The sequence below is a fragment of the Martes martes genome (assembly GCF_963455335.1).
Source record: "Martes martes genome assembly, chromosome: 6".
NCBI lineage: Eukaryota > Metazoa > Chordata > Mammalia > Carnivora > Mustelidae > Martes > Martes martes.
In genome coordinates this window covers 131,657,453-131,682,897 of record NC_137893.1, presented here as the reverse complement: position 1 = coordinate 131,682,897, position 25,445 = coordinate 131,657,453, and the positions used below count along the sequence as shown (strand labels likewise).

The following is a 25,445-nucleotide window of genomic DNA, read 5'->3' as shown; positions in this document are numbered from 1 at the left end:
CCTGGGTCCCACTATCAGAGTGTGAACTCTGAGGGCAGATGCCATATACATTGCTATGTTTGTTTTGAGAATATTCCACGCCTGTTGTGGGTGGAGCCTAACAGAATGTGCTAAAGATGTAATGCCAAGAGGACTGAAGAAGGGTACTAGGGACGGCTTCAGGGAGAGGGTCAGAACCACTACATGACTGAGGTTGCAAAAACGTTAGTGTTAAAAAGTGCATCTAGTCTGTAGGGGAAAGCAGAGGCGGCCCTTCTTTCAGTAGTAAAATGCATTTTTCCCTTCCTGCCAAAAAGAACAAAAAGTGTCTTGGAATAGTTGAAATAACAACCCCAAATTTTCTTCCCCTGTGTCAGAAGCAAACAAACAAAAATAATTACCTCCTGCCACAGCCAAGGAAAATTTACTCTTTAACAGCCTGACAAAATGTCACAGAATTACATGCATCCCTTGGTGTCACCTAACAAAATCCCGGATCCCCAAAGAAATGCGCTAGGCTATTTCACATTCAGTGTATAGAAGAAAAGTACAAAATTCAGGACAAAAACAAAAACAAGAAAAGCACCCAAACCTCCAGAACTTGACAGGAAAGAGAAGTCATCTGAGGCTGTTTCATTTCAGAATAAAAATGCTGTTGCTCAAAGTCCTGTTCATTCCATTGGGTTCTACCCAATAACAGCAAATTTTTCACTAACCACACAATTCTGCCTGCCAGTCACTCTGCTGGCAGTTTGTGGGAGACTGACATTTCAAACAGCAAGTTTTCCAGAAATACAACTTTTTAACAATAGGAATACACATACACAAACACCTAAATGTGTGTTGGGTATGTAATTGATATAGGGGCATATAAGATATTTGTGCCATTACTTTTAAAATGCGAGTCTAAGACAGGGTCATCTCTATTGTAACTCCACGAATAGGAGAAATTGGTTCGTAAGGTCTTTAGAGAGCACAAGGCATCTTACAAGTGCTAACGGGGTGGGGGAGATGATCATCTAGTCTCATGCAGAAAGGACAGACTGAGAAAACATTGTCCCCCAAAGAAGGGCAAATCCTCATTACAGAAGCACCCAGAATGCTGCAGAAAGACTTGCTTTGTCCACATGTAAGTCTACCTTTTAATGGATATTGGAATGAGGGTAAAATGATACAACATTAAAGCTGGCTTCCCTTTGGCATTAGGCTATGCCAGGAGGTAAATACTTGAAGGTTAAGGTGAAAAGGGTTTGGGAAGTCTCCAAAGGAGGCACCAGGTGTATGGGTAAGCCCAACGTAATATCACCCAAACACCCACAAGACTACTTCCGGATACTGTCACTTGGATTTTGTCTAAATAATTCCACATCTTAGCATTGGTTTTCCTGTATTGCGAGATGGAGGTGATCAAAAACAATGAGTTGACTGAAAAGTCTGAGCTTCAGTCCTCTCATGTAAAATGGGTAATAACAGCTCCATCCCCCTCATGAATACTGTAAGAATTGTATTAAATTAAATTATGGATTTGAGACCTACTTGTCTTTTGACATTTATCCTGGAAATCTTTCAACTAGAAAACATTGCCTTCTTTGTTGATCATGTTCATTAACAATGCATAGGCTAGGATCTTTGAGAAGATATATGTCCCCCACCCTGCCAACTATGCCTTTTGTCTTTCAATTTTGGCAAGATGTTAAACTAAGTTAAATATTCAGATTGTCTTAGTCTACCATTCTGCCAAAGCAGGAGCCAAAGGCATATTTTGTTTTCAGATTAGGTTCTATAAACACCTGGAAATTCTAGATGAGATATGAGCCAGTGGCTTTTAGATGCATTGATAAGCACTCAAGAGAAAAAAGGATATCCTTGATTATCAGAAATGAAGAGGAAATTGAAAACCAGACAGTCAGTGAGTTAACTGGGGAGATGATCGATCTTGGGTATCTAAAGTTTTGGATTTCAATGACCATTCAGGAGGTGAGGCCTTGGACCCGTTAGGTATGGAGTTTTGAAGGAAAGTCTCCTGCATCAAACTAGGATATTCAAGACTAGCCCAAAAAGGATAGACTGGATGAAAAAGCTGCCTACTAATAGAGGGAAATAATAGGAAATTTCTCTTTTTTTAAGCTTTGTTTAAAATTTTATTTCTCCTATTAACCTAGCAATGTAAATCTTATAATGGAAAATATATAGTAGTTGAAATTAAAAATTCAAAAGATACATTATATAGAGTAAACCTTCTAAGTAGAGAGCTAATGGGCTGGAAGCCAGATTTGAAGACCTTGCCTGGACTGCACTAAAAGATAAGGAGATGAAAAAAGTGAATTGATTTGGAAAGAATTAGAAGAAAAGGTCTAACGTGCAGCTTAGTTCCAGAAACAGAGAATAGAGAAAAAGAGAGAATACATATACAAAGACATAACAGCTATTAATTTTCCAGACTTGCTGGAAAACCCAAACTCTCAGATTAAGGGAGCAAAAATTGTGAGCAGGACAAAGTAAAATCAATCTGCAGATGGACACATAGAGTCCTTATCATTCAAGAGTTGGTGCAGTTTTGACTAAGAATATTAAATTAACTTCCTAAAGCTGCCACAACAAAAGACCGTAAACTTAGTGACTCAAAACAAAGAATTTTATTGTCTCACCATTCTGGAGGCCAGAAGTTTGAAGCCAAGATGTCAGTAGGACCTTTGCTCTCTCTGACGGTGCTGGGGAAAAACTGTCCCATGCCTCTCTTCTAGCTTCTGGTAGCCCCAGGTGTTCCTTGGCCATGGATGCATCCCTCTGATCATTTGTCTTCAGGTGGCCCTCTCCCTGTGTGTCTTTTTTTCTTTTTTTTTTTTTAAGATTTATTTATTTATTTGACAGAGAGAGAGACACAGTAAGAGAGGGAACACAAGCAGGGAGAGTGGGAGAGGGAGAAGCAGGCTTCCTGCTCAGCAGGGAGCCCGATGCAGGGGCCTCGAATCCAGGGTCCTGGGATCATGACCTGAACTGAAGGCAGGCGCTTAATGACTTAGTCACCCAGGAGCCCACTCTCCCTGTGTGTCTTCACATCCTCTTCCCTCTGTGTGTATTTGTCTTTGTGTCTAGATTTCCCCTTTTTATAAGGACACTGGTCATAATGGGTTAGGACCCACTCTAATGACCTCATCTTAACTTGGTAAATCAACAAAGATCCTATTTCCAAATCGTGTCACACTCTGAGATTCTGGGAGTTAGGATTTCAGTATCTCTTCTTTCAGGGGACAAAATTCAACCCATCGCATTATAGCCGTCTTAAGAACTTGCTAAAAGAACTAAAAAGAAATATCTTCTAAGAGCAAGGAAGAATGAAAGGACTAATGCCATCTTGAATTATTCTTTTGAATCTTCTATATTTGAAATGTTTTATAATTTTCCAAAGGAATATTAAATAAACACTCTGGTTTTTCTATTCAATTTTAATAAAATATTAGGCAATGAAGAACTTTTGAATAGCAGAAGAAAGAACAAATGATTGTATAATTTGTACAATTAAATGATTATTTCTCCAACTAATGAACTCAAAATTAAATCAAGGTTTGGGACTAAGACATCTCTATTTTCACAAGATGTGTGCACCGTAGTTGGAAAACACTGGTTGAAACCAGTCATATATGTGTGGGAATCCATTTTGTTTATATTTACAAAGATGAAAACTACAGAAAACCGTGACATAAGGAAAATCTTATTATAAGAAAATTGGACTGATCCTTTGAAAATTTGATGAAAATTACACTTTCTTCAGTTGTACTTGGTTTCTAATATTCTAATATTCTAATCTATGCAGATAAATAAATATGGAATCTTTAGTGCTGTATAGAAAATTGAAATAGAAAATATACTAAACTACTTTTTAAAAGTGTAAAGTCACATATTAAGAATTATGATGGTTATGATAACTGTTTTCACATTATCATTTAAAATATGTCATTATTCAAAGATGATATTTAAATTATTGTACTTTGGCAATAGTATCTGAGCCGAAAGAACAGTTTGTTAATTATTACATAAAAGTGCTATGCTTATAATTCTTTTTCATTGGGTACAGGGGTTGACCAACTTAAAAAAAGAGGATACAAATAATAGGTTCAAGAAGCAAAACCAGCACAATTCAGGCAAAGAACATTGATTAATGAATTAAAAAAAGAGTTCTGAAAGGTCATGTGCTGAAGTTGGGCTAGGCCTCAGGCAGCTCTAACAAACATGACCAGGCAGTTTGTGTGCAGCAGGTAACCCATGCTGACTCTGAATCTGCTGACATTACAGGGTTATTATTTCTGGAAGGATGTAGCATTCTGGAACAATTTCTCTAATGATTCCATTAAGACCATGGTTTCCTTCAATTTGAACTTACATATTTCATTGTTCACATTACCCTACACCACAAAGCAAAGAAAACCATGTCTTGGATTGAGGGTCTGTGTCACCAAGGGGGGAAAAATCATTCAATTTTGATGGCATTTAACCCCATTTGATTCGATAAGCACATCTGTTTTTTGAATCACATGCCAGTGTGAATGATGAAATTTTGTAAGTACTTGTTTAAAGGCAAAAAATAAATACAGGGGACCAAGACCTGATAGAATGGTGGTTAAGTGTGTGTTCTTTCTTGAACTGAATTTTGGTTCCAAAACCTACTTAGCAAAGTGACTTAGAGCAGCCACCCAATCTCCCTGTGCCTCTGTGATCTCCACATATAATAAGCATCACAAGAAGCCCAATCTTGTTGATTTTACATTGTTATTTACCATCAATAGGGTCGTGGTCTAGGGTAAATGTTATGTAGTGCAGCTCAGGGCCGACATACTTCAAGGACTAAAGTATTTTAAAGTTAGGAACAAATCAGCTCTAAAAAAACAAAAACAAACAAACACCAAATATATCCCTAAAACAAAGTTTTGGTTCATCAAAATATATCAGTATTTCTCTTCCCAACATGTCTATGACTCTATTGTTCGAAAGGATAAATGAACGATTGTGAACAACATTTATACATTAAGTCCACCTTTTCTAAAACCAGTGAAGTGTTTTAGACCAAAGCAGAGTTTACGGTTTTCAATAACATTATGGCATTTAACCTCAAAAGCAATAAGTGAGGTAGACATTAATATTTCTATTTCACAGATGAGAGACTGCACTATGGAGAAATAATGCTAGTTACCTAAGATCTTAGCAGGGCAATGTTGGCAATGAAACCCTTGCTCTGTAACTCTGGATACCCAACTCTTCTACCTCCAAAAATGACTTTCCACTCACCCCAGGGGCATCACCAATGTTCTCTTGGTCATCATTAGTGAAAGTGGTCTTTTCATCACATCACTCTAACACTTCCCTTGTGAAACATTTGTTGACTTTCCATTGCTCTTAAGATAAATCACAAAGCCCTTGCCATGGATTCAAAGACCTAGCAATGTGGCCTCAGCCTCTATCCACAGTCCTTACCCCTATTAAATAGAGCAAACTTCCCATTATGTACCCAAGCACATTCTTAGCTCAAGCTGTACCTGAATTCCAGATACCCTACAAGTCTGGTGTGCCATTAGCCATTTGTTCCCAAAGTTAACTCCTACTTATCCTTCAAATCTCAACCTCAATCACTTTTGCTATTGTTTATACACATGAATGAGCTCCATCAATATTTCATGTGTTTGAGGACAGAGGCCATACCATATTTATTGATGTGTCTTTCAGAACATATAGTACTTGTACATAGTAGGCATTCAATAGACATTTGTAAAAAAGAAGGAAATGAAATGTGAAACTTTAGTTATAGAGATGCAATAAGTTTAAAGTAAATCCGGTTTTTCAAAAATGAGTACAAGGAAAGGTCAAGATAATCTTAAGAGTCAAATCTTGGTAACAGTAGCTTCTAAAATGGAAATAGATCTGATTGAGGAGAAACAAATTAATTTGGAGGAAGATATATGATTTTCACATTACTTATAAATGGGGAGCCCATCACTGGAAATGAATAAGAAAATAAATATCAATGTTTTAAGGTTTTACAATTTCATGTTTATTTTTTGTTGTCTCCCTTTCTTAGTATATAAAAGCAATATTTTAGGTAAACATTTTCTAGAGAGAGAAGTGAGCTCATAAAGTCACGTCCTTGAAGCATGAGCATATTCAACAAAGCTCATTTTCAAATGGAATGCCTTCTGAGAATTTCCAGAGTACTTAGACATGCATGAGGACCTCCCTGAATGCACCTGTTTGATGTTATATTAACTGTGAACTTGATTATTTTAAAGACCAAGCAGACATTTCTCCAGATTATTTTTTGATATTTCTAAGTGAAAATAGTTCTATTGGCCTTTCTAATTATAGAATGCAATTACAAGCTCTTTATTAAGAAAATCATAGAATTTAAAAGGTATATCTAGCTTTCAGCAAGGTAAATCTAGGTAAATCTAGCTTTCAGCAAGCATGCACTCCTGTTATGGAGCTATATTAACTGCATATACACTTACCTTCCTTTTATTAGTCGTTGTCTAACCAAAGTATTCTTTCACTGTGCAAATGAAAAGTAGGTTTAGTAAGTAAATAAATAAGCACTTCAACCTTAGGAAGAACTACAAGTAATAAAAGAGTTTTAAAAAAATACGAAAACCAGGCAAGTAGTTTCCTGAATTCACATTACCTTGCTTGAATTATTGGAAATCTTTCATGTTTGGTGTTAATTCAGATGGAAGTTGCAAAGGTCACTGCAATGTACATGGCCAAATAGATTAATTTTATTTGTATTGTATAACATATTTTGCATATTGTTGTTCATTCATTCAGTTACCAATAACATGTTGGGGTAGATTAAAGATGGCCATAACTTCTTTGCTATTCCTCCTACTGAAAAACAAAATCTATGTTTCCTCCCCTTGATTCTGAGGGGGGGAAAGTTTGTGACTGCTTAAACAATGGAATACAATAGAAGTGATGCTGTCAGTTTCTAGGTGTCAGTTCTGGGTTTGAAAGACTTTAAAAGATTGGCAGCTTCACTTCCTGTCTTACTGGAAGCCATAGTCTTAGGTGCTTGAGATGCTATGTAAAATAATTCATAAAAATCTACTTTGCTAGACCAGAAGTTGAGGCCCGGTGACTATAAGAGAGAGAGCTCCTGGGCAAGGCCTGGCTTTCACTCTGTCTTTGCCAGTGTGCTTGGCATGTGAGAGAAGCCATCTTGGACACTCCAGTTCAGTCTAGCCATCAGTTAAATAGCGTCAGGTGACCCCACCTGATGCTGTGTGGAGTAGGTGAGTCACTGTGCTCAATCCTGCCTCTTTTCTTGATCCATAGAATTGGCACTAATTTTTGCAACAAAAAGTAACTGAAGAGCTTATTTATGTAATTCTTCATATGGCCAAATACTGTCTCAAGAGCTGGAGGAATAAAGTCAGCACCCTCTCCTTAAATTGTATGGGTAACTGTTACAAACTGAACCTTGTGTGCTTAAAGGTGGGGGGGATCATTTTATTTCTAAATTCAGCTTTGAATCACCAAAAAGGCATTTGGATCTTGTACAAAATGGCTCATCCTTTAGTTATGCCACGTACATATAGGAAGGTAGAAATGGTAGATGAGGGTAAATAGAAAGGGCCCTGTTATGGACTGAAGTTTGCAGAACCCCTCCCCCCCATTCATATGCTGAGGTCATAAATCCCAGTACCTCAGAAGGTGACTGTATTTGCAGATAAGGTCTTTAAAGAGGTTAATTATGTTGAAGTGAGGTCATTAGGGAGGGCCTTAATCCAATATGGGGCTGTCTTTATAAAAAGGAGAGATTAAGAAACAGACATACACCAATGGAAGACCAATGTGAGGGAGACAAGCCAAGGAGAGAAGCTTCGGAAGAAACTAACCCTGCCAGCACCTTGACCTTGGACTTCCAGCCTCCAGAACTGTGAAAAAATCAATTTCTGGTTTTTAAGACCACCCCATGGTGCTTTGCTATAGCCATCTTAGAACATGAATCCAGGGGCCCATGAACAAGTGGTGACAGTGAACAGCCCTTTTTTTTTTTTTTTTTCCCTAGTGGGAAAGAAGAAACAATGATAGATTTGAACCTTTTAGAATTCAGTATGTCAATCTGGCATCATTGAAACAAGTTCTGGCTCTCCTATTCCTCTGATGTAGCCACATTGTATGTAGGAGGGTTTGGGCTAATTGTGGGGCACACATAAGTACCTCAGAAGCTTCAGAGAAAACCTGACTTAGACTTCCCGTACTATCAGGCTATTTCATGTATCTATAGAATTTTAAGGTCTATCAACCAGTTAATATTTATACATCAGTGGGGCAAGGTATCATTATTATAGTAGTAGATGGGCACCATTTTTGTTTTACTGGAGGGAAATCCAATATGAATAAAATAGCAACTTTTCAAACATGACATTTAATCCATGCATGTAAATCAAACCGAGAATCTATTATTCATTATTAAAAGGGGTGGCATATTTTTATTACACTGAGAATGAAACACAAATACTGTGAAAAATTTAGTGCCTCTTCTTGAAATTTTAAGACACTTATCATGCAGTCAGCTGGCTGGTACTGGCACTCATTTTAAAATATAGCCATGAAATTAATAAGTTTGAAGTTTTATGCCTGAAAAGAGGATGCTCAATTTCAGTGAAATAGGCAAATTTATTTTTTATTTAAGGCTTCCTAAATACTTAAGATGGTAAAGTACTCCAGTAATGTTCTGATTCCAATATGTATATGAAGAATATAGTTCATATTCTTGTCATTATTAGTCATGGCCACAGTATTCTTCCCTGAAGTGCTTTCTGAAAACTGCATATATATCAGAAACTGATTAAAATGACCTAAAGTATTAATTCTTAAAATATGATGAACCCAACATTTTGCAAGAGGTTATTATCCATGTGACATTTAATATAAAAAAATTGAAATGATTTTAATAACTCTTAGGAAGGAGCAGTCTTAGGAAAACTAGAATCTGAACATGATTACTTTTATTGATTATTGATTATTACCATTGATAATGAATAATCTGGGAGTATATTATATTATTCAGTTTTAGAAAGTTTTCCTTTATATTAGTTGGAGGAAGTTTTTTGTTTGTTTGTTTGTTTGTTTTTTGTCAGTGCTTGGAAAGGTCAACTTCTGTTGGTCAAGAGGTCTCGCAGAGAACCTAGATTGCAAACAGCTTTACCTGATTGGCATGGATGGCCACTGACCGTGCATCCCACTCTCAGCAGTGACCTGGTTCTGCTAAGATTCAACACTTCAGGAAAACACTTAATCTCACTGGCCTCAGTGTCCTCATCTGTACAATGGGTATCTAATACCTAATTCATAGGGATTTTGTGAGGATTAATTAATATGGTGTATAAATTACTGAGCATAGTGGGTTGCATGTAGGAAATAATTATTTGCTATAACTATTTTTATCACTATAGTAATAATCTACCATATAGAATCTTCTCTGTTTTCCTCTGCATTAGGTTTCCCCAGCTCTTCAAAACATCCCTTCAAGAAATATTAGCTAATCCAGCCTTGATTTATTTCCTTGAAGACAGCTCAGTTTCCATTAAATTTATTTGATACTGTTTTGCCTGTACTCATTGCTATTGAGTGATGTGAGGGGTTTCAAGGCCTTCAGTGTGGAAATTCACTTTATTACCGTATCTCATAGTCTCTGGCAGAGAGGAAGAGTAAGATGCAATTAACTGCCTGCAGTGTGTCAAGTTCTTCACTATATTCTCAATACACACAATCAATGCAAACTTCACACAACCCAATCTATTGTTAAACCCACTTTACAGATAAGAGAAACTGAGGTTTTAGAGATGAGGACTTACCCAGATGTCAGAAGCTGAAATTGCATGAATGTCTTTGTATGAATGACCCTACAGTCCAAACACTGAAGTTCACAATCCAGACTAAAGGAAGCAGCAAGAACTGATATATACATATATATATATATTTTTTTTTCTATATCTCTAAAGTATTCATCAATTCACATTCTATTTCTTTGTATTTTTACCAAACTTATTTCTATTTCTGAAGCCAAGTCCCTCTCTCTTTTAGGGTTCTTTTCTGTCCTTTTGGAGGACAGATTTTGTATCATATAGTAGACTAACATTTGGGAATGAGGCTCTCACATTACATGACATGGACAGGTGGTCATTTAATCTTAAGACTATTTGGTAGCACTAGAATGTGAATTTCTTGGGAGTAGGAACATGGGACTATTTTGTTCACTGTTGTATCTCTAGCACCTAGAAATGTGGCTGTCTCAAATCTCTCTAACATGAACACATCTAATAAATTCAGTCTCATTGCAGGCTTTAAATGGTCAACTATTGCCTGCCTCCTAGTTGAAATTTTTTTTTTAACTTTAAAAACGTTTTGGGGTTTTATGCAGATTGACATTCTTTATTTTATTGCAAATGCTTTTGTAATGCCACAAATCTATCCTTGCCCTCTGTGTCTGCTATCTACATCTGTTCACATCTGATGTATTCAGAGTTAAGAATGCCCTAGTTACCAAATAGTAGTTCTTGTTCACTTTGCATGCAATTCAACAATCAAATCATTTTGAATTCTCTAAAGAGGAGAAACTTGCTTCTATATTTGAACTCGCTCACATTCAGAGGAAATATGTTTTAATATTTCAACATCTATACAAAATGCTTCACAATTACTTCTAATACCCTAATTCTCGTATGAACACCGAGCGAAGTCACAAAGGGCTGAGTAGGGTAAAGAAAGTCTCCAAGGTCACGTGACCTGTTCATTGCCAGGAAGAGAGCCAGTTATCTTTTCGCATTTATCGGCCTCATACATATACCAGGCTGTAGTCAAGGACTTTTCAACCGATGGGGCTCTCAAAGCTCATGGTGAAGGCAGGGAAATGATTTCTGTTCAAACAAAAGCATCATGAGCTCAAGGACTGTTGAAAGTCAGTCTTGTGAACTGCAAATTGGATCACAGCAAGCCTCTGCTTTTGATTTTCCAGTGGCTCTCCGTGGCATTGAAAATAAAATCTAAATTCCTTACCTGGGTCCTCAGACTGCATGTGATCTCATCTCTATCCCGTTCTCTCATTTTATTTAATACTCCTTCCCTGCTCATGTGTTTCACTCCACCCCTTTCCAGTCTCTGAATACAACCAGCTCATTCTTGTTGCAAGGCCGTGGGATTGCTTGTGGCTTCCTGCCTAGGAGGGCTCCTCCTTTCACTGTGACGTGGCTGGTCTCAGGTTAATTCTCCCTTTCTTCAACTAGATGTTCTTAACAGAATAGCTCCTCTGGTCATTTTCCAGTACATCATTATTTTATCTTGATTATTTCCAACATCAGTATTGAGAAGTTAGAGCAGTTGTTACATTAAAATTGTCTTTATTTGGCTATTGACGATCCCTTTCCGCTCTAGAGAGTAGCTCAAAGAGAAAAGGAAGTTTCTTTGTCTTCATTCCATTATTTTTATCCTCAGTGCCAAAAATGGTACAATATGGGCATTTAATAAAATGTCTGTGAGTGAATGATTGAATGAATGGAAGGAAGTGGTAAAGTGGGATATCATTTTTGATATAGTCAAATCAACAATTTAGTAGCTGGGAAAATGTGAGTGAATCATTACTTTCCTAATTGTTTTTCCATCACCTGTAAAATGGGCTAATATCGATGCTGTAATAAGATTGACATGTAGATCAAATGTGATAATGTGTACGTAAGAGCTTTGTAAAATAGAAAATGCTGCCCAGGTATTACGGTTATGAGTAGATATCTTTGGTGTGAAGTGGGTGGCCCAAAGGAAAAATGTTGATTAGCAATCATTGCCAAAAGTTTCTGCTTTCCAAATGATATATTTGCCTGCTCCTTGTAAAACCATTTGTGGTTAATTTGTTGGTCTTTGATCTAATCATGCTGCAGATGTTCAGGAATGCCATCTTTTTGTGCATTGAGGCTCAGTCACAGGGGCTTGGAAAAGTAATGGGCTGTGCCCAATTTTTCCCCAATGTGTTCAACTCTCAGGGACAATGAAGGGAAAATTTATCTTTTGCCTAACAAGGAGAAACTGAAAAGAAAATTCAACTTTTTGTTTTCACAGTAAAAAAAAGGGGGGTATAGAAATCCCAGAACTGAATTTTCTAAATTAAAATATTCAATTAGATTTTGCCATCTCCCTAGAGTGAAATATTCTTAGTTGAACATTTGAGTAGCATGTGAAGAGATGAGTTATGACATATTGAGGTTGAGGTCAGGTAATGGAATTTCAATATAATGAGATGACATGCCATATATTTCCTCTTGATTTCAGTCATGTTTGATAGGAAAAGGGGGAAAGGTCATATTTTTTAGCCCGTAATTATTCAGGTATGAATCAGTTTGATTTTAGACAGAAATGTGGTTGCCCTAAGCTGTGTAAGTCATATGATCAAGGACACACAAACCTGTCTTATCTTTGTGTCCATATTGGATGGTGCTACTCAAAGTGTGGCCTGAAGAACCACTTGAATTACCTTTACCTTGGCTTACTTGTTAAAATTCATATTCTCAAACCTCACCCCAAGTTACTGATTCAAGGATGAGAATGAGCCTGGAAATCTGCATTTTTGATAAGCACTCTTGGATAACTCTTACACAAATTAAACTTGGGAGCCTGGGAGTCTAGATCCTTGAGGACGCCATTGTATGTTTATCGATGTTCGTCAAATGGTTATGTTGGTTGTTCAGAAATCCAAAAATTAGATTCAGGGACTGTAGGTTTTGAGAGATCATGGAATTGAACAGCCTTTTCAGGAAGATTGCTCTGAATGATTAATTTGCAAGCTGTCTGGTGAATCTAGCCCTTCGGGAAGACCCGCTTGTTAAGGATCCTGGAGAATGGGGTTTTATTGTAGTAAAACTGTTTTTTTCTTGGTAAGCCCATGTCTACTTTCAATGACTGAACTCAGAGTAAGCAATTTAAGAGAGAACAGGCTGAAACACATGGAGGAAGAGCCATAGATTCTCGGTGTATATGGATCAAGAAGAGAAGTAAACAGGGTAGAGAAGAAAGACCAAGGGCTTCTTCTCCATGAAGCCAAGATAGGATTTCTGATGCTGCACCTCCTACATTCAGGAAGCATAATAGCATGAATGGTTCTGCAGTAGATTGCCAAAAGTCAGAAACCAGCTCCACTCTCTACATCTCTTTTCAGTGTGACTTGATGCTCAGTCTTTTTGTCTGATTTGTGTCATTCATAAAAATGGAGTTAACAATAAAATCTACTTCAAAGAATTACTGTGGTGATGGAGTTGACAAGGATAAAGTGATTTAAAAGGTGCCTTGCATTTTGTAAACTTTCAACAATGTTCACTTTTGATAGACTACCTTCTAGGATTAAGGAAAACAAACAAAAAATCAATTTTCTTTAGAAAAAACAGGGACCTGGAATGACTACATTTGCACAGGAGAGAGCATGGTTTTCCAATGGTGTAGAAAGTAAGATTTTTCTCTCAGAAGCTATGACAGTAATAGCTGTCACCACCCTCTGTCCTTGATCTTTAGTCCAAGATAAGTTTCCAAGAATAATTACTTTCTTTTATCCCACAGCAGAAAGACTGGGGTTTAGAGCTAATTTGTCTATTTATTTATCTTGGCTGAGGGAATGGAGAGGCAAATAATGGTACTATAAAACTCTCACTGGATAACCTAGATTACTCTGTGCTGTGGCATCAATTCCCATTCATCTGTCCAGAGCTGTCTCCCTCAGAAAGAACATTTTGTGATTTCTACTGCAAATTAAATATATTTATTAACTTCCTGTACTCCCCTTATCCTTAGAATGCTAGTCTTGGAAGACACCGTTTAGTTTATTACCCATTCTGTATACCTGCCACCTTCCCTTTGTCACTGCTGTCATCCCCCTTCCTCCAACCCCCAAGTACTACCACCAGCATTTAATAAATGGTGAAACAAAGATCTGGAGATGGTAGAATTCCTACTTAAGTGAGAAGCTGGGATTTGACCTCATGTTTGTCTGATGCCAAAGCCCATGCTTTTAACCACTAGGATATATAGTTTCTCTTTTAAAACAGGGTAGCAATTAAAGAAGATGGGAATGAACAATTAGGATTCAAGTAATCTATACATAAAGACAAGAGAACTATTTAAGATGCATTTAGAAGAATCAGAATCGAAGCCATGTGTGAGCAGCACCGTGGTAGACTTAACGGCAACAATTTAAGCCTTATGGAGTATTCTGCTTTATCTATGGAAAGAGAGACTATATGAGTATTTGCACGTTCCTCTAATATTGGCTTTGTCATAAACCTGACAAAAACCACTACACCCTTGACTTAATCTCCGGTGACTTTGACCTGTGGCTCTGAGCTCTTTTGGCACAATAATCATCTTTATATAACAGTTAAGACTGGACTTGAGTAAATACAAGGCAGGGCCAGCAAAGGAGTCTACACTAGCTTGGTTATTCTATGGTAACCAAAAATCCTTACGACATCTCAGTGGCTTAATACAGTAGAAGCTTATTTTTCACTTAAGCTCTATGAACTCATTCTCATTCTGAGTCAAAGACTGTTTGAAAGAGCATCATCTGGAATGTCCTTTGTCACTGTGGCAAAAGAGAACTCTCAAAGGTCTAGAACCAAGAATAAATGCTCCAGCCCGGAAGTGATACTTATTATGTTCAATTACAGATCATTGGCCAGAACCAGTCAAAGGTCCCACCCAACCACCAATGGAGCTTGGAAGTACAATCCTGCCATATGCTTAGAAAGTGAAGAGCTAGAAATATTTAACCAACAGCATTAATGACATCATGACTTCTCGGGAGTGACCGGGGAGCTTCCTAACAATTAGAACTGTTCTCACATGGTTTAACTTACCGTATAAATTGGCAAACCTTCCCATCAATGCAGGGTTCAGGTAGAGAATGAACAACTGTCTTGCATATTATAGAACCAATTTCTAACTGAACAAGGGATTGAATATAACACCTTTTCTCCATTTTTGTGTTGTATATATCATCAGTAATTTTATTAGATAATCTGTATTTCTCAACAAATTTCTAAAAATGCCCTTTTCTGAGGTCATTGTGTATTTACAACTCTTTTCTTCCTATAATAATTATTTACTTTATGTTTAAGTGCTTTAAAATTCTCAGAAGAACTTAGCAATTGTTATGAAAACACATAAGTCTCCTAGCCCATATCTGGGCCCCACCTGCCTGTACTTCCGCTTGAGGACCTGTAGATTAGAAATTATTATTTCAAAGTATTGTTCAAACTGAACAATATTCAAATATCAACCAATATTCAAATATCAAAATTCCTTGGTTATGGGGCGCCTGGGTGGCTCAGTGGGTTAAAGCCTCTGCTTTCGGCTCAGGTCATGATCTCAGGGTCCTGGGATCGAGCCCCGCATCGGGCTGTCTGCTCAGTGGGAAGCCTGCTTCCCTTCCTCTCTCTCTCTGCCCGCCTCTCTGCCTACTTGTGATCTCTGTCAAATAAATAAAATCTTAAAAAAAAAAAAAAGAAAAGAAAAAGAAAAAAAAATTCCTTGGTTATAATGAGCAGAATTGGGGAAAGGAAGAAGGATTTCCTGATAAAGAGGTTCTTATGAGCCTCTATGTGTCTGTGAGTGATGGGCAGACATTCAAGACAATAATTTTGACAGTACTTAATATGTATGTGTATGTATTATATATTTTAATATATGCAAGTTTAATAGGAAATAATACTAGAAAGTTAGATTGTGGTGAGGCTGCATTAGGGCTTTAATGTGATGCTAAGGAATTATAAATTATATGGCAAATATAAGGTGATAAGATGTCAGTTATGCAAGAAACAGCCTACCAAGAAGCAGAAAGTGGAGGTTATTCTTAACAAAAGTTTCTGGAAACCTTTTGTTCAGTGACAGAGAGAAGAGTAATTATATGACCAGAATAATACAGTACAAAAAGAAATAAAGGAAGAAAGAAAGAAAGAAAGAAAGAAAGAAGAAAAAATTTTCCATATGATATAAATATTTTTATATTATGCTCAGGACTTCACAATAAAGAAATATGGATACTTGACCAAGTATGACCCTTTCTTTGACAGCCAATAATAAACTTTTCTGTTACATATTATAGATGGTGCTGTATTTTTAAGATTTTTTATCTTTGATATTTAACAGTTAGACTATGATAAGCCTAGGTGTTATTTGCATATTATTTTGTCTTGTTAGGATTTTCTGAGCTTCCTTGGTTTTGTGGGTTGATGTCTTTCATCAATATTGGTAAATTCTCAGTGATCATCTCTTCAAAATTTTTTCTCTGCAACCATTGTCTCTCCCTTTTTCCTTCAGGACTCCAATTATGTGTATTCATTATTGTCCCAAAGGTTCTTACGTGCTTGGATCTTGTTTTTTCTTTTTTCTGTTTTTATTTATTTTATCTTTGTGTTTCAGATAGGATATTTTTATTGATTTCTCATTGAGTTCATCTGTTCTTTTCCTGCTATGTCCATTTCTACTGTCCACTCAATAAACATTCCATTTCAAATATTTTATGACCTTTTTTTGTTGTTGTTCTAGACTTTTTACAAGTTCTCTCCTGGAGTTTCCTCCCTTCAATTATTTATTTCTATCTTTTCCTCTATTTTTTAATCCTAATTATGATTGTTTAATGTCTTTGTTAATTCTAACGTCTGGGTCAGTTGTGGGTCAGTTTCCAATGGCTGTTATCTTTTGTCTAGACATCATACATTCCTGCTTCTGTGGGCCAGACACAGTATATAAAGGACTTGTAAAGACTGAAGTAGAAAATATTTATCCCCCACTAAAAAGCTGTCTCTGTCAGGCAGCTGGGGTGAGGAATTGATCTCTCTGGTTAGAATTAAGCTAAGTTGGGTTTAAGTTATAGCTTTACTTAGTTTTAATTTATCAGTGGTTTTCAAAGATTTTTCCTTCCAGTCTGGCTTGATGTTCAAACACCATGTAACTGGGACTCTGCTGTGCTCCCCAGCCCTGCCTCAGGACTTTTGTGCCACTGGAGATCTTTCTTGGACTCTCACCTTGGACCCAATTACTCACATGCTGCTGAGTTCTGGATACAAGTCCTAAGGTTGAGAGTTGGTATATAGGGAGGACTCACTGTGCATCTGGGGGCTCCTATGTATTCCATATTCCACATTAGTCCAAGATTGCTCTACTTTTGACCAGTTTCTCCCTTTATCTGTAAAGTCTCTCACCCAATGACAGGTTTGCTCCCTCACCTGTTTCCTAAGATTAAAGCCCCCATTGAGTCTTAGTTCATATATGAAAGACTTATTCCTCTCTGAGATTTAGTTTCCCCTAGGTTTCTTTGTGTCCTTAGTTCCCCCAAGGGTTCAATAATATACATAAATGTGTAATTTAACTGGTGTTTGTCTTTATTATAATGGAAATTATGGTCATTTATGATCATCTCTCTCATAAGCAGAAGCAAAATGTTGAAAGTCTTCTGGTTTTTAAAGTTAAATTTAATTTTTTTAAGATTTTATTTATTCATTTGAGAAAGAATGAGAGAGGGAAAGAGCACAAGTAGGGGAAGTATCAGAGGGAGGAGGGAAAGCAGGCTCCCGACTGAACAGGGAGCCAATGATGTGGGGTTCAATCCCAGGACCCTGGGATCATGACTTGAGCCTAAGGCAGATGTTTAACTGATTGAACCACACAGGTGTCTCATGGGTCTTCTGTTTTTGAAATCACTGTTAATTTTTTTGTGATTATAAAAATAATAATCCTTTTCAAAATTCTAGGAAGTCCAGAAGATTGAAGACTACTTTATCAATATGCATTTTTGTCATTTTGAAAGACTATACTAATCCTCTCTGCTTTGCTTCACTTTCATACAATTTGGTACCCAAGCGGAAAGAACTTTACTTTCTTTTCCAACTTTCCACGCAAACTTCAGCTTTCAGAATTCTTGTTTGCTTCTTGGATTTTGCTTGTTCATTACTCTCCTTTCACATGCACATTCTGTGTCATCCTATGTCACCCAGTGAAGTTAAGCTCTATAGTGTCTCCTCCTTCAAAAAGTTGGCTCTTCTTGGTACTCAGAAAATTAGGGACATTTTGACCCCCCAACCACCAGGACTCTCATGATGAGATGGCAGTGGTGGTTGGCAGAGACCAGTACATTTATTTCCCTCATTATATAGCATTCGATTACATTATATAGCATTCAATCCCTCATTATATAGCATTCAATTCAATTACGCTCATGGAAATATTACATCATAAGACAGCTGTGGAAGTATTCAGGTTTATGGAAAGGATCCTCTGAGAGACACAATGAAACTTAGTGATCCTTTGTTGCCAAAGAGGAAAAGAATGAGTCCCCAGCTACACATTACAGATCTCTCCTATGATACACGGTGAGGGAAAAACACTGAAAGATTAAATAAGATAAGACAACTATTGTCACATAAAGTAAATTCTTTTATTTGATAACATATAGCTCTTGCCCTGCTTTTCAATCAATACCACTGACTAGATTTTGTCATGTTCATATACTATTTTTTTTTTTTTCCAGCAGTCAGGGTAGTTGCATGTGACTCTTCTATCTTGTGAAATAGGTTGCAGTGGAGTATCCTTTTGTGCATGAGAATTGGCTTCTAATTTATACGGTTACAGGAGTCATGTGCTAGCCTGGTGGTTATAGGTTTTATCTGGTAGCCTTGAACAGTTGTTCCTCATATGCAAAATGATACTGGTTACATTTTTACAGATGAACTTTTACCTTGATATGTTCTTTTCTTCTTTATTAAATAAACTGTAATCTAACTCATCTTGGAAATAGTTGAGATAAAGTCTTCAGATAATAATAATAATAATAATAATTTGTACATTTTATGTTTTTATGACCATTTTTATACTTATTGTCCAGCCTGATAGTTGTATCAATTTTGTGAAGAAATGCTTATCCCCTGGTCTTTTATTTGTTTTATTTTGTAAACTTCATTTACTTATTCTAGACAGAGCACAAGTGGGAGGGTGAAGGGGAGAGGGAGAGAGAATTTCAAGCAGACTCCGAGCTGAGTGGGGAACCTGATGTGGGATATGATCTCACCACCCTGAGATTATGACTTGAGCCGAAAATGAGAGTCAGACACTTAACCGTCTGTGCCACCCAGGTGTCCCTCCTGGTCATTTATCAGTGAGGAGGCTTGAGTACATCAAAACCTTGATACAAAAAAAGAAGTGATAGCCTGTGACCACAGAAACTTAATGATGGAATTGGGTCACTATGGCTCAAATTCTTATTTTATCTACTTTGAACGTATCACTGAGTCAGATCAGGTTAGTACAAGGCGGTGCTTCTAAAGTCAGGGATGAGAATAGATAAAATTATTGTAATGACCTCAGTTCAGCTTTATTTTTAAATGATGATCCAAAACAGGTTTCTGACTCAATTTTTCCTCTTCCTCTTTCTCATTTAGGTTTTATTTTCCTATCACAAAGGTTACTCACAGCCAAATAGCCAAATGAAAAGTATGGCTTGATTAAGAATCTCTTTTGTCAGTAATTTGTGTCTAATGTTTTTAGCTTTCCCATGGGCTGTTGTAGAAAATGGTAAATCTGGTTTAAATGAAACCTGATCCTGTTAATGGTTTAATAGCAGCTGCCACAGGGTTATGGTATTTTTCAACAGATGCTTCTGTTTCGTTTTAAACATAAACTAAGTCTTAGAATATTTACATAAATCATATAAAATATGCTTATGCACTTTTGGCTAAATTTATAAAATAATCTTAAACAAGTCCTTATCTTTGCCCATTTATAATTAGTCACATAGAATTTTAAAATGAAACCGAAGCTTATACTCTATTTCAAAAAAAAAAAAAAGGAGTTTTCATGTCTTGCACTTCCCTAAAATTCTTTTTTTTTTTAAAGTTTTTATTTATTCATTTGAAAGCAAGAGAGTGAGAACAAGGGGAGGGGCAGAGGCAGAGGGAGAAGCAGATTCTCCACTGAGCAGGGATCCTGACGCAGGGCTTGATCCCAGGACTCTGGGATCATGACCTGAGTAGAAGGCAGATGCTTAACCGACTGAGTCACTCAGGTGTCCCCTAAAATTCTTTTTTAAAAGGCCAAAGCACAGGCTCCATCTCTACAACTGGGGACCTGAAAGATGTTTTGGTCAATCTGATCATTTCATCCGTCCTTATGCCTAAACACTGTTTATTGAACGTTGACAGGTTGCTTATACAGCAACATGCATTATAATATCAACTGAAATAAACAGGATAGTCACAGAATTAAATGGGACACTATTTTTCTTTTAAGAGGTAGACCTTTCAATAGTAATGCAAGCTATCATTATGACTAGGAATAGTTTCTCTAGAGTGTGATAGTTTGTTTAACCATCTTTTGAAAAAGCATCTTTGATGTCAAGCACTTGTGCTGGGTACGTGAGCTTTACAAAGATGAGTGACAGGCAAGTAGAACAATGATGGTGACAACTGATAGAAACTGTTATACAATAGAAGGGCCAGCTCAAGTAAAAAGGACTAAAATATAGTTTCTGGTGTTAGGTAACAGATTACAAGTTTGATTCCCAAAACCTATAAAGTGCCGAATCTTGAACTGGCAGGGTCAAATTTGTCTTGTTGCTTGGGTCCCATTTTCATGGCGGTGTGTTTGCTCAATTACTTTGGACTGGAAAGGTTATTCATGTAAATGCATCCAAGAGTGAATTTTTCTTTAATTTTTTTTAATTTGCATGTAGTTGACACACATGTTCCATCAGTTTCAGGTGTATATAACATAGTGGACTGACAAGTTTAAACATTGTGCTGTGCTCACTTCAGGTGTAGCTACTATCTGCCATGATGCAACGCTATTACAATATCATTGTTTATATTCCTTATGCTGCACCTTTTCTTCCTGTGACTTACTCAGTCCATGACTGGAAGCTTGTATCTCCCACTCCCCTTCACCCATCTTATCCAGCCTCCCATCCCCTTCCCCTCTGACAACCATCACTTTGTTCTCTGTGCTTATTGGTCTGATTCTACTTTTTGTTTATTCATTTGGTTTTTGTTTGTTTGTTTTTATTCTTGTTGTTTGTTTTAGGTTTCACATATATGAACTCATATAGTCTTTGTCTTTCTCAGTCTGACTTATTCTCTAGATCCTTTCATGTTGTTGCAAATGGCATGATCTCATCCTTTTTAATGGTTGTGTAATATTCCATTATATATAGATATTCTACACACACCACATCCTCCTTCTCTATTTGTCTCTCAGAAGGGAGCTTTTAGGTTGCTTCCATATCTTGGCTATTATAAATAATACTTCTGTGGAAAGCAGTATGAAGTTTCCTCAAAAAAAAACAAAAAACAAACATAGAAATACCATGTGATCTAATAATTCCATTACTGGGTATTTACCCAAAGAGATGAAAACACCAATTTGGAAGGATATATGTACCCCTAAGGTTTATTGCATCATTTTTGACAATGGTTAATTTTTAAGGGCAAAAAATAGAAGTAAGACCCACTCTACTTAATTATAAATCAAACATAGGCGTCATTGAATATAGTGTGTTTCCATGTACAAGTATCCTAATCTTCCCTTGTCTTGGTATCTTTTCCTAGGTACTCCCTTCTAAGAAAGATGTGAAACCTGGCATGGCTTTCTTGTTTGAACTCTGTCTCCTTCGTGGGAAATATGCTTGTTTTGAGTGGGTTGTGGGCTGGGCAGCCTTCCCTTTGTGTGATAATAGCTTTGATGTAGTAGAGGGAAAATTCAAGTGTCCCCTTCTCCGAGGACATTATGATCAGAGGCTCGATAACTTCAGGAAAATGGAAGATTTGATTTGCTTGGACTTGGACCACTGGCTGTGCAATCTCTACTTTCAGGTTTGTAATGTGATTTTGTAAGTGGAAAAAAGAATTTAAAAATTTTCTAAAGCTGCTTATTTCTAGCCTTTACCTTACTTTTTGTGCTTTGAAAATTTCAACAAGGATCATAAACCTGTTAAAGCTATCACATCCTGGGCGCCTGGGTGGCTTGGTTGGTTAAGCCACTGCCTTTGGCTCAGGTCATGATCCCAGAGTCCCAGGATCAAGTCCCACATCCAGCTCCTAACTCTGCGGGGAGTCTGCTTCTCCCTCTGACCTTCTCCCCTCTAATGTTCTCTCTCTCTCTCATACACTCTCTCTCTCTCAAATAAATAAATAAAATCTTTAAAAATAAAAAAATTAAAATAAAATAAAATAAAAGTAATCACATCCTAATGCTTTCTTGATGCCGATTAAATTGATTTCTACAAAGAAGGAATACAATCCTAGAATTGGCAGAAATCTTAAAGAAAATTTAATCCAACCTTGTAAGGCCACTCATGAGTGGCCCAGAAAAGTCACCCAAATCCTTTAATTCTCATTTTATAATTTGTTGCTGCTGGAGCTGATCTGTCCCAGCAACTTGGGTGTAAGGCTATGATGTTTCCTTATCAGAAGTAATAACTGAGCTACTATTATGTGTTGGGCACTGCTTACTCTATATATACAAATGAGATCAGATAGAGTCTGTGCCTTCTAGACAGTTGCCATTTATTTGATGAGATAGGCATGTATTCATAAAAATAAAACCCAACAACAACAATTAATGACCCACATTTCCACAGGATAAAAGTGTCCATTACAAAGCTCCTTTTACCACCCATACATACTACTTAAAAACATGCTATATTAGGGCGCCTGGGTGGCTCAGTGGGTTAAAGCCGCTGCTTTTGGCTCAGGTCATGATCCCAGCATCCTGGGATCAAGTCCCGCATCGGGCTCTCTGCTCAGCAGGGACCCTGTTTCCTCCCTTCTCTCTCTACCTGCCTCTCTGCCTACTTGTGATCTGTCTAAGTAAATAAATAAAATCTTAAAAAAAAAAAAACATGCTATATTATTTACCTCAGAAATTAAAAAAAAAAAAAATCACTCCAAAAAACCTGTGGGGATATACCGTTTACTTGTGTATATTTGGAAATGTATTTTCTAACCAAGTCTTTTAGCAGAAATATCATTGCATAAATTCATTCTAAGCAAATACCAGGGGGGATCCAAAGCTAACTAAATAAAATGACAGCATACATAAAGTATAAAGCATTCCAACATAATTTTAGTCTACTTCTGTCCTCTATGTCCAAATTTGTTTTTCCTGATTATGATGTCTTGCCGCAGTGCCTGTATCATAAAATGCCCACCCCCCCTTTTTTTTTTTTTTGCTTACCTACATGTTTCACTTTTCCCAGTCTGTTTGTCTATCTAGCTAACTGGCTAGGTAGCTCTCAGTCAATCTAATCTAATCTATGTATGTATGTATCTATCTGTTATCTACCTATCACCATCATCTATCTACCAAAGTAATGGGACTATTAAATATAGACACTTCCAGGAAACACATGCACTGTGGGGTTAAAAATCAGCAGCTCTATATCTTTCTTCTGTGATAGTCTCCCTATTTCTTATTTATTTGAAGTTGAATCAGCTGGCTTTTTTTTTTCCCTTTTAGCTAAATCCATTAAAATGTTTTGTTGAAATATCATTTTGAGATATTATAGGTTGCTGTTAAGAAAATAAATCTGAATCTAAATCCAAATATGTGCCTTCCTACTTATTCTGAAAATTGTGCCATTCTGAGTCAAATCTGACTGTACACTGAAATCATGTAAGAAGCATTTAAAATACCATGGTTAGGTCTTGTTCCCAGAGATTTTGATTCAGTTGTTTTGAGGTGGGTGTCAGGATCAGAAGTTTATAAAAGTTTCTAACATGTAGAAAGACTGACATAAATGCATTTGAAAATGAATTCAAAGGAGTTATTGAAAAATCACCCAAATCTTGAAGAAAACTGTAGATAACCCGTAACAAAATGTTTAACTAATTGGTGACTTGAATACTGTACCAAGAAATAAAAATGGAATAAAAATAAAAATAGAGTTGTAAAAGAAAATAAATTTTGATATAAGCTTGCTAGCTAATGTGAAAGGCATCTATAATTTTCACCAACTGTTACCTAAAATTCAGAGGTTTCAATTACAGCAAGGAAAGTCAGCAACAATTTTATTTCATAAAAGGTCATCTGGGTAGTACCAGTATTGACTGTAAAGATATAAGCATTTTATACTTGAGATATATCAGGAAGTGATGTTTAAAATTTATAAGATCAAGAAAAGTAGTTATTTGATAAACAGCTTAGAAAGCTTGATTTCACTAAAATCTACTTGACTTGGATACATTACTAAACTTTTCCTCTTTTTTTTCCCTGATTCCCTTTTTTAAAAACTGGTGAAAAATAATATTATGATTTATTTGTAGAGCCCACTGGCCATTATTCATCACAGATGGTTGTAATTGTCTACTAGCTTTCTTATTTGGTAACAGATCTTCTCTCTATATTTCATGGAACAGGGGCTGCAGGATGAGTCTTACTGATGAGAATAATGCCGTTAGTCAAGATAGGATTTTCTAAGCATGAGGCAGAATAAATAGGAATGTATTTGCTTCTCTTTCATGAGGATAAAAATGAAATTTTCTTATCTTAAAAACTGATTTTCCTCTTATGTGAAATTCTAAAATATTAGGATTTTTCCAATGTGAGTTTTCTCAAATGCAATTTTTGAACAAGTCAATGTAATTTTTGAGTACTCTTTCTGGAGTCGCTCAGAAAAAAAAAAATAATAATAACTTGGAACAGAGAAGAGAAAAGATGGGTGAACCACTAGAACAGAAAAGTGGTTTCTGTAATGCAGCTTTAGAAGAGATGAAAGGAAATAATTCAGATAAATTATGATCATTTCTCTCTCATGTCTGTTAGTGGAAAGAAAGCGGCAGGGCATGTGGCTTAGCTGTGACCTCACATGTTCTACCATGTTGTGATTAGGAATAGAACTCAGGCTCATACCCAGAGCGTGGAGACAGGAGAACGGGTCTGATTGGGCCCCCGTAGGGTATGTGAAAGAATTCAAGAGGAGCAACTCTGCAAGCAGGATAGCCTTTAATTATTTCCCAAACTCCCTCACTTTTCTAAATATTTCATTTCCTGTGTCATTGATTATTTCCATCAAGCACTTTATTATTAAAATTGTAAACGTAGAGAGGTGCTTGTGTGGCTCAGTCATTAAGTGTCTGCCTTTGGATCAGGTCATGATCCCAGGGTCCTGGGATCGAGCCCGACATCAGGCTCTCTGCTCAGCAGGAAGTCTGCTTTCCCTCTCCCACTCCTGCTACTTGTATTCCTGCTCTGTCAAATAAATAAATAAAATCTTTAAAAAATAAAATTAAATAAAAATAAATAAAATTGTAAACATAGAGAACAGTTGAAAAAAAAATGGCACGATGAACACCCATAGTTTCACCACTAGATTCTACAATCTTGTCTTTTATATTTGAATTAGAAATATTGTTTCTTGGAGACAGTGAATACTGAGTGAATATTTGCTAACTTGATCC

General features: G+C 36.7%; 1 protein-coding gene across 1 annotated transcript in view; it reads left to right on the top strand.

The window, feature by feature from the left end:
• LOC308344413 (uncharacterized protein) overlaps window positions 1-25,445 on the top strand; it is a gene marked incomplete at both ends in the record, with an annotated part of 299,357 nt that overhangs the window by 75,101 nt on the left and 198,811 nt on the right. Inside the window, one exon of the mRNA XM_080805961.1 lies at window positions 21,597-21,860. Coding sequence (XP_080662087.1) covers window positions 21,597-21,860 — 264 coding nt within the window. The remainder of the gene's footprint in view (window positions 1-21,596; window positions 21,861-25,445) is intronic.